Source organism: Haemorhous mexicanus, chromosome 3, assembly GCF_027477595.1.
Source record: "Haemorhous mexicanus isolate bHaeMex1 chromosome 3, bHaeMex1.pri, whole genome shotgun sequence".
Lineage (NCBI taxonomy): Eukaryota > Metazoa > Chordata > Aves > Passeriformes > Fringillidae > Haemorhous > Haemorhous mexicanus.
The window spans coordinates 10,091,273-10,105,775 of record NC_082343.1 but is presented as its reverse complement, the minus strand read 5'-3'; the positions used below and the strand labels follow the sequence as shown (position 1 = coordinate 10,105,775).

Here is a 14,503-nt window from a genome sequence, read left to right as displayed (position 1 = left end):
AGCCAGCCAGGCTTGGTGCTTGTCAGCCCATGACTCAGAGCAGCCCCAGCACTGCAGGCAGGTACCTTTATTGATAAAGATCAACAAGTTGCTCACCTGGAGTGACTTGGAATAAGAACACTGGATCCTTCTGCTGATTCAGCCATGCCTGGAATTACCTTTCAGCCTGGGTACCTGGGCTTATCAAGGCAGAGTTGAAGAAACTCAATTTAACCCTCCTCGTAAATTACATTTACACTGCCTGCTGTTTACACTTAGGCTTGAATTATCAGTCTCCATTTCCTGTTCTCATCTTCTCACAGGCCAAGGGGCCAAAAATGGCTTTTGGAAAACCACTGCCTGCATGTGCACTTCAGAATGTTCACACTACCTTAGCAAGTCCTGCTGAGCTTGTGTGACTGAGCTGCCTCCCCCACCTCAACTCCTTCACCTTTTTCTTCGTCTGCCCCTGTTAGGAAGTGACTTCTTCCACCAGCAACCAGCCGAGTTATAGGAAGCATTCATCATCTCTCTCCCTTCTTGTCTTGCATTTTCAGAAGGTGTGGGTCATTTGGGAGAAATCTTAAAAACAGTCACAAGAGTTTCATCCTCTTGAAAAGCAGAACAGCCCTGAGGGGAAGTTTTGCCACAAACCCCAGGATGTGGACAAGCCCACAGCACTGTAGCTCTGAGGATTAAGAGATACTGTTAGTTCTGGAGCACAAGGATCAATACATTTTGGGACTTCTTGTGAGGGTTCTAAAAGCTCTCCAATGGGCTGAAGCAATAACACCACACCCAGCCAAGGCCCAAAGTGTCACCTCTTATCACTCACTTCTGGGACTAAGGTACTTTGAACCCAAGTCCCTGATCCAAGGGCTTTCACATTGTGGGAAATGCTCTCCTACCTTACAGGTCTGACATCCTTCCTCTTTTGCAGTGTCTCCTGCTCTATTTTCTGACAAAGGAAGGAAATCCCAGGCAGAAGTGTCCACAGCATCACCTGGGCTAGATAAAGATGCCCGCAGCCTGGAGGCACCAGCTATCAGCTGGATCTTGGCTAGGCTGTCAGGCAGCACCACTCCCAGTGTGTCACAATGCTTTCCTTATCTCCAGGTGGACTTTGGACAGAGATCAGTACAGCAGACACCTGGGCAAGGAGGAGCTGTTTATGAGGATCATTACACACTTGGGTGAGGCCCCAGTTGACTGAAAGACAGGCTAGAAGCCCCAGCAGAATCCAGGCCAGTTTGCTTTGCTCAGAATCAGGAAGCTGCACTCCAGTGGGTCCCTTTGCATCAGAGAACCTTGTGCTCCCAGGCCTGTGACCCATGTGAGTGCCAAGGCAGAGCAGTCAGCCAATGCCTGTCTTTAATGAAGGGTTTTAACCACTCAGCCTGGCCAGAGAGGGCACATGCTGAGTTAGGTAATGGCCCATTATTGCCCTGGCCCACAGGCACAGCAGCACAGCGCTGGCACTGCTCTGCCAGGAGCCGAGGGGACACCACAGCTTTCTGTCCCTGCACAGCTGGGAACAGCTCAGGGAGGAAGGGCCATCCTGCGACTGCCCTGCTCCATGGGCCTGGCCAGAGAAAGCTCCCTCAGTCCTCACAGGGCAAGCAGTCACAACAACAAACACATGGCTGGGCTCCTGCTGCTCAGGCTGCAAACAGGGAAATGGCTCCCAGGACAGCCCCAGCCAATGGGAATTTGGGCCCAAAGCCTAAAGGCAGAGAGAGGTTTGGGAGCTGGAGCCTGCAGCAAGCAGGGGGATGCAGAGCCAAAGAGGGGAACCCACTGCAGAGAGAAACCTGCTTTCCCCCAGGTCCCTCCAGCTTCACCAGCTCTTCCTTCCAGCCTGTTTCCCCCCACTCCTGCTCCCCAGAGCAGAGCAGGGCAGTCGCTGCAGAAGGCACAGCAGCTCCCTAAGTGCTTACCCAGATCCAGCAGAGCCAGCCCCTGCAGGAGGGCTGATCCCGAGGCTGGAGAGCAATCAGTCACTGACCCAGGGGAGGGAAAGCCCATTTATTTAGGCTGTTCAAATTTGGCACGCACAGAACATATCACAGTAATGCACTGGAGGCTAAGGGTTTTGGTTTTTTTTTTTTCTTTTTCTCTACAGACATACAAGAAAACTCTATGCAACTCCCATGTACACATTACACAAAGGAAACAGCTTTAATCAACCACTGATGAAACATGGAAGCTTTTAAGATCTCTGTAGCTGGCACAGGAATGTTTTCTACCCCCCATACAAAAGGCATTTCAGGTCAAACTTTCTAGTAGGTGATATTTCCATGCATTTCTACAGAATTAAAGAAGCTAACAGACAAAAAAGCCCAGATCAAGCCATATTAGTCAGGCTGATTGGTTCTACTAAGTTAAATCAATAGTAATTATGGACAAATGGACCAAGTGACCAAAGACTGGGGCTGAAAATACCATTTTTTAAGTTGTGGTTCCTTTTCATTTTACTGCCCATAACTGGAGAGCTCTGATATAAGAATCTGCATTTATAAAAGCCTCAGAAGCATCTGATCCACTAGTAAGTGTATATTAGAGACAGGTAGTTCTAAATTAAACTGTGTCAACAGAAAAAGCCATTTCTATAGAATCACTCAGGAGGAAAGAGACCTCAAGACACTTCATAACAAGAAAACTGAACCTACAGAACAAGCGAACCTTTAAATATTATTACTGCACTGTGAGTTTACAAGAGAGTGGATTAGGACTACTCCTCCAGAAAAAGTATGTCTGTTTTATGTCTCGCTTCATAATTAGGCTTTTTTAGTACAGCTCTGCAACTGTAAGCACTAAGAATTTAACCCACTTTTGGTGCTCACAGGTTGCTTCAGCTGAAGTTAAACTACAGGTTTTGTCTTAAATGGTTACAGGGGAAAGTTTCTGAATTTTGCTTTTTACTATTTGGAAAAGCAAGAACAGGAACCAGATCATTCTCACCTCTCCACCTTTCATGATACACTGCTCCAATTTTTAGAGACCTTTAGTGTTAATTCTTGGGGACAGTACTGGGCTGGACAACCAATGCAAATATTAATACACCAAGATAAATCCTTAATTTGATTTATTTAGGGTCATTTGTACATACGAGCTACATCTCCAAAATCTACTTTATTCTACAAGACAGCTTCCCTACTGTTAGTGAAACCCTTGCCTAGAATGTTTGCTTTATATAACTGATCTATTAAAACATGGAATGCTTGTAGAGTTGTGGCACTGTATGACATCTACACGGGACTTCCTTCAAAAGCTACGACTAGGGAGCCTCCTAGCTTCTCAGCAATGCAAGCTCGGTTCAGGTCCTCTGGCCCATTTGCTTGGCATTCATGCTTTATGCCTAAAAAAAGAGGCAAAACACTCAATAATGCAGTATTTCAACATGCTGGTAAGCAATCAGAGAAACATACCTGGTAGTAACATTAGAAGAAGCAATCCAGTCACTCAAGCAGACAAGTCCTGCCTTAGCTTAGGGAATTTGATGGCTTTCCCCTGACACATCCCAGGAGACATCTGGCTGCACACCAAATGTCACTGAAGGGACACGAAGGCAGAAATCTGTCACTAGCTCAGTGCTCAGGCTCTTGGCCTTTCATAGCAGGCTCTTAGAGCAAATCCCTCATTTCTTGTGCTGCCCTGGATACAGCAGGGGAGGGAGCTCCAGGCAAGCACATGGAGAGGGCTCGCTCAGCTCCTGCTGCCTCTGCAGAGGTGGCTGAGAGCACCACCCTGCAAACCTGAGAGGCAGAGACTGAGAGCTGGGCTACCCAGCCAACAGTGCTTTCTTCTCCTTTTCAAGGCTGGAGAGCCCAACCCATGTCTGCCTTACATGGTGGAAAGCAGAATTTCCTCGGGATTTCTTTTTCTCGGCACACAACATTTTCCCATGGCAGTTCCAGTCCCTGGGCAAGCCACCCTGTGAAGGCTGGCACTGCTGCACAAAGATCCTGTCAGTCTTGCACAGTGCAAGATTTTGGCCCAGTGCAGCCTGAGGAGCTGAAGAGTGCTACCTGGCTATCAGCCAGACTGGCTTACTACAGCACAGTAAGTTTATGAGACTGCATTTTAACAGAAACAGGGATGAAAGTGCTCTGCCACTGAGGCAGCTTTGCACAAAACCCAGTGCTGTGTTACGAATCTTATGGTTTCTAGCCTGTATGGTGCAATGTGCTGCTCCATATGGTCCATCACACATTGCAAATCCTGCTCTTGTCCTGAGCACTGTCCCAGTGCCTCTGAAATTTTGTCAGATAATGTAAATTTGTGCCAGAGCTCATTTTAGCTTGGTCACATGACACTTCACTTCTCACTAGTAAACAACAACAACAAAAACCCCAAAACCTAAACTAATTAAGCCTTGCTGTGTACTCCAGGGACACAGCAGAGTTAGGAACATTAGTTGTATTACATACCTTGAAACTTCTTTTTGATTGCATCCTTGGAGCTTGCGTAGATCATCTTACTTTTGAGAGGTGCTTGTTCTGGTGCCCTAGTGGGAGACACCACAGAGAGTGAAATTAGTGACACCGATTATCCACCCCAGACAGAAGCAGTATCCTACCCACCATGGACAAGTGGAACATCTCACGGTTCCAGAACACAGGCATCAGGCTGCCCAGCTCACTTTAAGCCTGCCATTTTCCCAGCCTGGGCAATACAAACACTCAGAGACCTCACCCACAGAGCCTGGACTGCATGCTAGGAATGAGAGCTGGGAAGGTGGCTTACCACAAGAAAAACATCAGCTCTTCTTTTTTGGATTCCTTGGTCTCAAAGCTTGCATCATACAAGGCATAGCGGCAATCCTTCTCGGGAAGCATCTGCACAAAGTGCTTAAAAGGGTCGGTGACTGTCACTCCGACATCTCCCACCAGAATCTCTTTGCCTTCCTCCACAATAATGCACTTTTTGTCTGGACTGAGGCAGAAGATGACAGCCTTCTTCCTCTTCTTGATTTCCTCCGGCGTGGAGCACTTCCGCACTTTCATGTCGTAGAAGATACGGCACACCTCATCGGCCACTTGTACTCCGGAGGCCTGCAAAGACCACAGCAAACACCTTCAGGCTTTCCACCCCTCCTCTTCCCAGCCACAACATGGCACTGCCTTAAATCCAAGGCTAGGAGACAACAGATTCTTGCAACAGTCACTTGTGGCATGAGAGCCTCCTCAGAAAAGGCTGCAGCCCCTCTTTTCCAAAGCCAAGTAAAGAATCTGGAGTCTGGCTGCTGCCCACAGCTGGCTGCCAACCCAAACACTATTCCAAAGAAGGCACAATCCCACTTACACCAGAACATTGTTTTGGGGGAGTTTTACAGGCCTGGCAGCCCCTTGTTCTCTGAGATTCAGTTGTGGCAGATCCTTTGGCATTACAGCAGCTTAATTTTCTTCCCTGTTTCAGGCTGGCTGGACAAGCCCACAAGGATCTTCTGTTCAAAGTTTCCCAGCCATTTCCAGCATGCTTGCTAGGAGCTTTAGGAAAAGAGGTAAAACTGGCCAAATTCCATACCTGTCACATGGACTTAGTTTAGAGATCAAGGGAAATGTAGTAGGATACTGGGATTGCTTTTAGCTGAACAAACCAATTTTGGGATGTTGCTCTGAATTCAGTATTTCAAACAGAGAATCTGCAAGTCTTAACAGTTAAAGTCTCTTTTTCTCAGCACCTACTCCAGCAGTTTTTTAAAGCAAGCTCAACCCTCCTTAACATTTCTCCCCCACCTTGGAGTCAGCTGGGAAACTGTAGTGAGTGGTATCATATTCCCCTATGTAAGCTGGAACAAGAGGTGCACATGCAGCATTATCAATCTGATGTTAAAAGCAGCTGCACAGAATAAAGAGGACAAGACCTAGCAAGAATGACTAAAGGCTGAATTGCATTTTCAGTCTGATGCTTTTCTGGGAATGAGACAGAAAAAAAAAAAAAAAAAAAAGTGGGAAGTAGAAGCATTTACATTTGAGTTTTGTTCTCAGACTGTACCAAGCTGGAGAGTTTAAAAGCAGCTGTGCAAGAGTGAATATTGCAAATGTGGGAAGCCAGCAGGCACTGCTGGAAGGACATCATGGCCAGAGCAGTAAAGACCAAACTGAAGCCTGTCGAGTACTGAACAACTCTATCTGTTCAAAATGCTACACACAGTATAAACAATGAGATTCCTTTAGAATCCTGCTTCCTCCCTCACTGCTTTTGTGTCTTCCAAATTCAAATGACATTACTCATATCCATCTATCAGAAGGAAAACTGCCTTCCTCCCTCTGTGCAAACCACAACACGTCACTGCTGTGAGCACAGTCAGCAGTACCAACAGTCGGGTACAGCAGCAGGTGAGATAGATAACTCAAAAAGGCTAAAGGCTGCTCTTAATTTTTTTTTTTTTTTAATTTATCTTCAGCCTCAAAATGTGAGCTCAAGGGATTTCTTTTGCATTTTGAAGGAACAGCAGAGTTCAGCTGCAAAACCAGGGGGACAGAGCAGGGGACCTGCTCAGTGCTCAGGCTGTCCTTGAGAGATGGTTATGGAATGCACACCTACTTTAATGTGTGGGTTTTTTTTTAAAGCCTTGACCAGTGCCTATCACAGAGGACCTCAGATGAGCTCAGATTCTCTTCTTTCTTCCAACATCCCTCCTCCTGTAACTCTGGGTGGCTGGCATAGCCAGCTAACCCAGTGAGGAGAGGTGGCACAGCTGGCAGAATCTATTACCATGGAGTTTGGTATCTAGAGCTCCCAAGTGCTGGTCACAGAAAACCAGGACAATCTCATACACAAGCAGTCTGAGACAGCTTTTCTTTAGGGTGGAGAGCAGTGCTTTCTCAGGGTTTACCTAAATACAATGGGACCTCCCTCTAGATTTACAATGCATGGTCAGTCTGTAAGTGGTAATCTGTGCAGAATTGCTTGCACTTACTTTGGGACAGGGGAACAGCAACTCAGTCACTGCGCCTCAGCTGTGTGGCAGGCAGCCATCCTTCTGCATATCACCAATAAGGTGAGGAAAGTACATGGAGAAAGCCTATTCCAGGACAAATTCAAGCTACAGTGCAAACATGGACTCAAAGTGACTCATTCCAGTGTCACCTCCTCCCTACAGAGACACTGCACTTTGTCAGAGTGTGACTGAGAGCTAATGAGGAATAAAGGTCTTCTCCTGTCCCTGCGTTTGGTGTGGGCAAGAGCCTCTTTGGGAAGACTTTAAATAACACAAAGTTAACCTAATAAAGCAAACAGTGCAGCAACTGCAGCTATTTCATCATTCACTAAGGACAAATCCACAGTGAATTCAAGGGAAGCCTTTTCCTCCCTGAGGTCTATTTTCTAACTAAAGGTACCTCAGTAGCTGGCAACGGGTGGCAAGACTCAGGTTTTAGTCACAAAGCCCCCCAAGGTTCTTAGAAAATGCACAGAAAGTCTGCACTGCCATGGAAATGAGGCTATTTATAATGAAAAAGCAGTACATGTCACCTACCTCTACCTTTGTCAATTCTTGAGCTTTGCTCAAACACTACAACAAATAATTCCCTTGCCCCAAGTCATGTTAACTTTGAAAGCATAGGTTAATGCTCAGCTTAGAGCCAGAAGCAGCAGCAACAGAGCTGCAGGTTGATGCAAACTGTGCTGTCATGTGCATTTGCTTGTGCTACTACACAGCCAGAAACATGTCTCCAAGTCAGGAGACAAGTTGTTTCTTTAAAAAGAAACTGAACACTGCTGGCAAGTCAGTTCAGATTCCAAAAATGTAGAAAGTATTTAGTCTGGAAACTCAAAATTCACTGTAAAACTTCAGCTGATAACTGGGACTGACCAGGAGCTGAAGGGACAATAGTGACAACTGTATTTTTTAGCTTTCCAAAGCAAAAGGCTGTTAGTAGCTGGTGCTACTCCTTTTCACAGCTGCTGTACAACCCCTGGATTCATCACACAAGCTGACATTAGCAGCCATTGTGTTGCCAGGGACAATGCAGATTTGTTCCATCTGAGAACACCCTATAGCTGTGTTACAGTATGGGCTGATATGAGACAGTGCAACAAACCAATTCCCTCTGAAAACAGGATCTACTGTCCTAACTGCAGGGCTCCCTCTTCAACCCTGGGCCTGTACCAGCCACAAATGGTTTCACAAACATACTTAAAAAGGAAAAAACTCAAACCCCAGGCAGCTTTTGTTTTAAGGTAGCTGCAACCACTCTGTGTAGAACAGCAACAGGATGACTGCTAACAGCACTGGAACAAGGAAAAATTCCAGACTCTAAATACGTGTCCTCAAGTGATATTTTAACCTCGTGTCTGCTGCCTTGTCCAGAAGAAGAGCTGGTGAGAAGCCTCCACCCTCCCAGTAATAACAGAGTAAACACTTGTTAGTCTGGATTTTCCCTCTTTGGCCAGATATGGCTCTGCTCAGAGGATTCAATACAGCACAATGGTTATTATTTTGTGCATTGTGGCTTGAATGCTGCAGAGCTCCAGCAGCCAGCCTGGTCCTGTTCCTTTTCCAGGATGGAAGCAGTTACCCAGCTGTGGACTGGCACATGGGGGTTGGTTCAGTGAGCAGCACATACTGCAGGCACTTGTGGGATCCATGACCATCAGCCAGCTGGTGACATTTCCCTGTAGGGGACAGACCCTTAACTGCAACAAGGCAGCAGCAAGCAGGCAAGCCACCTAATTACCAGATGAGAAAATCATGCCAGGACAGAGACATTCAGGAAGGAAGAGACAGAACAAGTTTCTCTGAGGCAATCAGCACAACTGAGTTGTCCCCCAGCACCTTCATACAGCTGCTGCAGACACAGCCCACGCTGGGGGCCAAGCCCCTCACCCATTATCCTGTGGCCCTTGTGGCAGTGTCCCCACTGGATGTCACACAGCCTGCTGCAGGCACCTGAGGCAGGCACTGCATTCACTGCCTTGTCAGCAGGCTCTGTAGGAACACAGCAGCTCTTGTTCAGAGAGCCTCGCTCTTGCCTGAAGTGCAAAGCTCTGCACAAGTCTTGGGAGAGCACAATGCCCTCCCTCCACCACGCAGGCCAAAGAGGCAGCCTTCTGTCCAGCAAGCTTCCAACTGCACGAAGCAGACCTAGCTGCCTCCACTAAGAGCTCCCAACATTTTGCCTCCATTGCAAAGTAGCCAAACTGAATTTTAATCTAAATTGGGTAAGACTGAAGAATAACCCAAAGCTTTCTCAAGAAAATCCCCACATACAGAAAAGCCATTTCAGGACTGAGAGACGTGCCAGACACCTGATAAACTGGATTCACAGCAAGCCGGCACTAAAACACAACTTTGACACAATGAAATTCAACTTCTCTTTTGTTAGGAACTGAATACTGTGAGCACTAGTATTTTTTCTTGAATACTTAAAATATTCTATCTAAGAAGAGTCTTTGTTTTCCTCAACTCTAAGACGGCTAAGACCTTAAACTAATGACTTAGTTTGCCTCAAGTTTGAAGGACTAAATTTGAGTTTAAGTCTTGAGAATTTCAGACTGTTGGTTTTCCCTCCTGTGATTAGAGCCCAAGAACTCTCCACAGTGGTGCCTGGGCATGCATTATCTCCAGAGACATTCCAAGATACAGTTCTTGACTTGTTTTGTCTGGGAACCACTCACAAACATCATACACATCAGGGTGAACTATCCACAGCTACTCAAGTGGAAACTTTTGCTTCTTGGAAAAGTATCATCAATTTTTTCCAGAATCTGACACCAAGAATGTATTAAAGCACGCCTTGTTTAATAGCAAGGGCAGATGTGAGAACACTGTGCTCCCATGTTTGCTGGTCACATTATTGGCATGTATTTGGCTCTTAGTTTCTTCAGCAAACCCTGTTTCCCTCATGCCTGGCTTACCAGCTCTCCTATCTACCTCTGAAATTCCCTGCCACTGCCAGAGCTGCCTGTGGAGCCATGTGGCATTTCCCTCTGACTCACTAATGTGTCATAGTACATCTCTGCAATAAATACTTTTGCAATTAAACCTATTTCCACCCAACTGGTCTGGGACAGCACCCTGCAGGGACAGAACTGTCCCCTGCACTGCCACACAATGGAATCTCCTGGGCCATCATCAGCAACTTGAGGGGAAAACTAAGCCAAGGTAGTGGTGGGAGCACTTAGCAGAAAGAGAGAGTAACAGCCTGGCTGAAAGAAAGCTTTGCCAAATCAGGCCTCTGGAAAGGTGTCACCACCTAAGGCCAACAAGCCAACTGAAAATGTAAGCAGTCAAAACCATAAAGATATTAAATACTGCTTGGCTTTCAATCTGTTATCTGAGCACTCAAGAAAACACATCTGATGTTAACATCCCCACTTTACTGAGCAGGAAAGGCAGCAGTGCAAGGAGGAAATGCAAGGAGCAGCTACTTTAACTTCATCCCAGAGATCAGCAACAGTGTGGGAACACCAGTGACTTCAGGAGTCTGGAAAAGCCCACATTCCCTGCTTACCTACAGTTGGACAGAGAGACACCTCCATTTACAGGGGACAGCTTGTACATCTGAAAGGCCAAGGTTTCAACTCAGATCTGAAGCCTGACAGGAAACAGAACTAACAGCCTTTTACTACTGTTGTATAAGAGGCCATTATTTGCACACCACAAAGCAGCAAGAAGTACAGAATCATCTGCATAACACTTGCAGAAAGAGCTTGACAGCTGGACTCAAGTTTTTATTCTGCATTATTTGGTCTCTTTTGGCAGGGAGAAGGTGTGCAGGAAAGAATTGAAACTCTATCCAGCTTTTATTTTTTTCCCCCCCACCCTGGCAAGAAGAAAGATTACTGACAAGACGAGATGAGGAGAAAGCAATTATTGAAAAAAAAAAAAAAAAAACCACCAAAAAGACCCCAAAACAAAACACTATCCTTCAAATTCCTGAAGGTCATTTCTTCAGCTTTTAGCCAAAGAGGAAGTTATCTCCTCCTCTGAGCCACCAAGAAGTTCACTCCCAATTTAATTATCAAGGTAGGCAGAACAAGCAATACCCACAAAAGGCAATCCCAGCAAGAGTACTGAAAAACAGGAACTGCAGTGGCCAGTAGTAGCAGGGCCGAAGTTTTGAGCAGCACCCATTCCTGTGTTGAAATACAAGTTTTTAAGGTAATGCAAGTGGAAGCTGGTGTGTAACAGGACTCCTGCAGAAAATCAAAGCTTCTCACAAACACATTCAGCACACAAATCAGCTGTTATGAACCTAAACACCTCTAAGAATTTTCTTGTGGCCCTCCAGGCACCTACAGCAACCTAAAGCTTAAATGTCACCCTCAAAATGAGGCTTTGAAGGCCAGCTCTGGGCATCCCTGATACTTGTTACTGAGGGATCCTTCTCTCCCAAGGAGACTGCTGTGACTACTGAACAACCAAGCGAGGAAAAGGCCGAGAACAGCTTCACAAGCAAGTCCTGGTTGTAGTCAGGCACTCTCACATGGGATTGCTTAGGTCAGCTCTTGCACCCAGCAGGAGCCTCTTGATAGTGATTCTGCCAAGGCGAGTAGGAACATGCCAGACATCAACAGCACCAATTGTCATGAGGCTGTTATCTTGTATATGAGGCATATGTACCTTGTAATTACACAGATCTGGGAATAGCACTGACTAACAACCAAGAAAAATCATTTGCACGGTACTCCAAAGACCTTGGACTCATTTAATCCAGTAGCAAAGAAACTGAACATTGTGGCAAGACACAAAAGCTGAAAATCCAAGCCCTTTTGATAGCAAAGGATGCCCTCCTGCTGGCACTACCCTACTTTGCCAGAAGGCCTCCACTCTGCCCAAAACCAAGTTCATTTGCAGCCTCTCAAAAAAGCCAACCTAAACCCTATTGCAAAAAGGAGATCAACTATGAGAAATAGTAGTTTTGACTGACTTGGGAATTCCCTGGTTCCAAAGCAAGATGAAGCCTGACACTCTGAGTAGTCACACTTAACTAGGTTTGCATACTGCAGAGGTGGTAGCTGGCTTGTTGAGACAAGCCTCTTTTAAACAAGAGCTGCGAGTCTCATCAGACTTTTTAGCAGCTTCATCTGCAGCTCCCATCAGCTCTGCTCCACGCTGCAGAACAGCCACAGATGCTCCAGCTTGGGTGTTGGAGAAAGCAGGGACATTAGTGGTACATCCTGTCTGCCACCCTACGGACCAAAAATTTATTTCCCGGATATACCACGTGTTCAATGAGCTGCTGGTAAATACCAAGGGAAGGCCTCAATATTTAACACCTCTAATGCAGGTAAATAACCCAGGCAAGTGTGTGTTGCTGGACAAGTGCTTGTGCATGACTCAAGCAATAACAGGGCAGCAGTTAAAACTGCATGAGCTAATAATCGAGGCAAATTTGCCAATCTCCATCTCCTGAGTCAAACGGGGATGCAAACTTTGAGCACGGGCAAAGCAAACAGAATGAGCCACCATGAAATTGAACACGCGTTTGGTCTATTCTGCCCCATTTATGCAAGCCCTAGCGCTTTTCTTTTGAAAGGCAAGAAACACAAGCAAATCAGTGCGGATCCTTAATACTTTTTTGTTTCTTTGCTTCCAGCGTTATGCCTCGGATGAATGTTTTCAGCATTGTCCGGAGAAGCAAAACAAAACAAAACAAAAAAACAAAAACCAAAAACAAACAAACAAAAAAACACCAACAAAAACCAAGTCCTTGCAGCAACTACCCCAAAATTTCAGCTTCCTCGAGCGGCCGCTGCGACACCTTGTGTTTTACAAACAGCGATTCCCCTCCGCGGGTTCCGCTTCCCCCTTTTGTCCGCCACCGGCGCTGCGGGCTGCGGCCGGGCCCGGCGGCGGGGGGCGCGGGCCGGCCCTGGCAGGGCCCGTGCTGGCCCCGGCTGCCCGCGGAGCTGCCGCCGGTTTCTAGGCCAGGCCCGAACCCCCAGGCCGTGCGAAGATGGCTCCCGCCGGGACCGAGGCGGCGGCCGCGCTTCCTCCCGAGCAGGGAAGCCCCCGGCCGCGAAGGAAGGGCGGGCTCCCACCGACACCGCCCGGTGCCTTCCAGCGGGGCTGCGACCCCCTCCAAGCCAGCCCCCCGTGGGGAGCGGCGGGGCGCCGCCTCCCCGTCCCCTCCCGGCCGCGCCCTGCGGCGCGGGGAGGTGCCGCGCACAGCCCCCCGCTCCCCACCCGGCCTTTTCCCGCCGCGCCCTCGCTCCTCACTAACCCCCCCTCCAAGGGCCGAATGGACGCGCCCGCCCCCAGCGCCTGTGTGCGACGCGGAGCGTACCATCACCTTAAAGTGGGGGGGAGGGAAAGTAGGGAGGACAGTTCCATCGCTTCAAGGCGGGGTGGGAGTAACCTTCCGTCGCCTCATGGCGGGATGGGGGCGGGGGGGAAGGGAGGAGAACGGATCCGCCGCGTCAAGTTCAAAGGCGAACGGGAAGGACCGAAAGAAAGGGAAGGAGAAGAAAAAGGGGGCACGATATGGCCAGGCAGCGCGGCGCCGCCAGCCAGAGCGCCGGCCGGGATGCGGCGGGCGGTACCGCCGCCCCCCTCCCCCCTTTTTCCCCCAGGGATGAAGGCGGAGGCGGGAGACGGAGAAGCCAAAAGCCCGTCTGGCGGCGCTCAGTGCCTACCATGGCGTCGGCGGGGCGCGGCGGGCGGGCGGCGGAGCGCGGTGCGGCGGCAGCGGCTCCCTCGGCTGTCTGGGCGCGGCGCGGGCTCCGGCGGCAGGAAGAGAAGCTGCGAGGGCGCGAGCCGGGCGGAAGCGCTGCCGACGTCACGGCCGCCGTACCCGGAGGAGGAGGAAGCGGTTGCTATGGCGGGAGCCCCGCGTGGCGACGCCCCAGCCCCGTGCGCACGCGCGGGTGGGGCGGGGGCGGCAACCCTGTCGTCACTCAGAGCCACGCCCTGGCCGGTCGACCAATCACAGGGAGGCACAGGCTGATTGACGTGCCAGCCGGCCAATGGCGCGCACACGGATAGCCGGGCGGGCGGGATTACCTGCTCCAAGGTGTGCCGTGTGGGGTGCGGGGATGGTCCTGAGGGCAGAGCTGGGGGCTCGGGGAGCCGTGAGGGACAGCGCGAGGGGCACGAGCAGGATTTGAGCTGCTGGGAGCGCGGCTGGAACGGACTGGGGCGGGCGGGGAGCCTGCGGGAGGAGGCGGCCGCAGCGGCAGGAGCGGCTAGGGGCGGGCAGCCGGGCGGAAGTGTGGTGGGAGTTTTTATCTTTTTTTTTTTTTTTTTTTTTTTTTTTTTTTTTTTTTTTTTTTTTTTTCTTCCTCCGAGCGTTTTTCACTACCTACTTTGGTGCGATCTCAGACAGGCGGTGCTGATTGGCTCGGGCTGCTGCGGCAGAGCCCGGCGCTTCCCGCCGGCACCCGCGCATCCCGGATCTCGGCACTGCTTCATCCCGGCGGCCGAAACAACGAGCGGGTTGTCCTCGGAACAAAGGCGGCCCTGAGGAAACGCTGCTGCTGGGGCGTTCCGAGAAGCTGCAGTTCCGTGTTCATGGCAGTCCTGCTCGCCCTGACGAAAATACTCACTCCTTAATGTTTCTGGCCGGCGAGGCTC

General features: G+C 49.1%; 1 protein-coding gene across 1 annotated transcript; it reads right to left on the bottom strand.

Moving 5' to 3' along the window:
* Nucleotides 1–2,063: 2,063 nt before the first annotated feature.
* Nucleotides 2,064–13,723, bottom strand: DSTN (destrin, actin depolymerizing factor). Its single transcript, XM_059840797.1, has 4 exons — nt 13,567–13,723; nt 4,726–5,033; nt 4,410–4,486; nt 2,064–3,337 (listed from the first exon to the last, which is right to left on the bottom strand). Exons 1-4 carry the CDS (start codon nt 13,567–13,569, stop codon nt 3,228–3,230), a joined length of 498 nt encoding a protein of 165 aa, XP_059696780.1. The 5' UTR covers nt 13,570–13,723; the 3' UTR covers nt 2,064–3,227.
* Between the last annotated feature and the right edge of the window lie 780 nt (nt 13,724–14,503).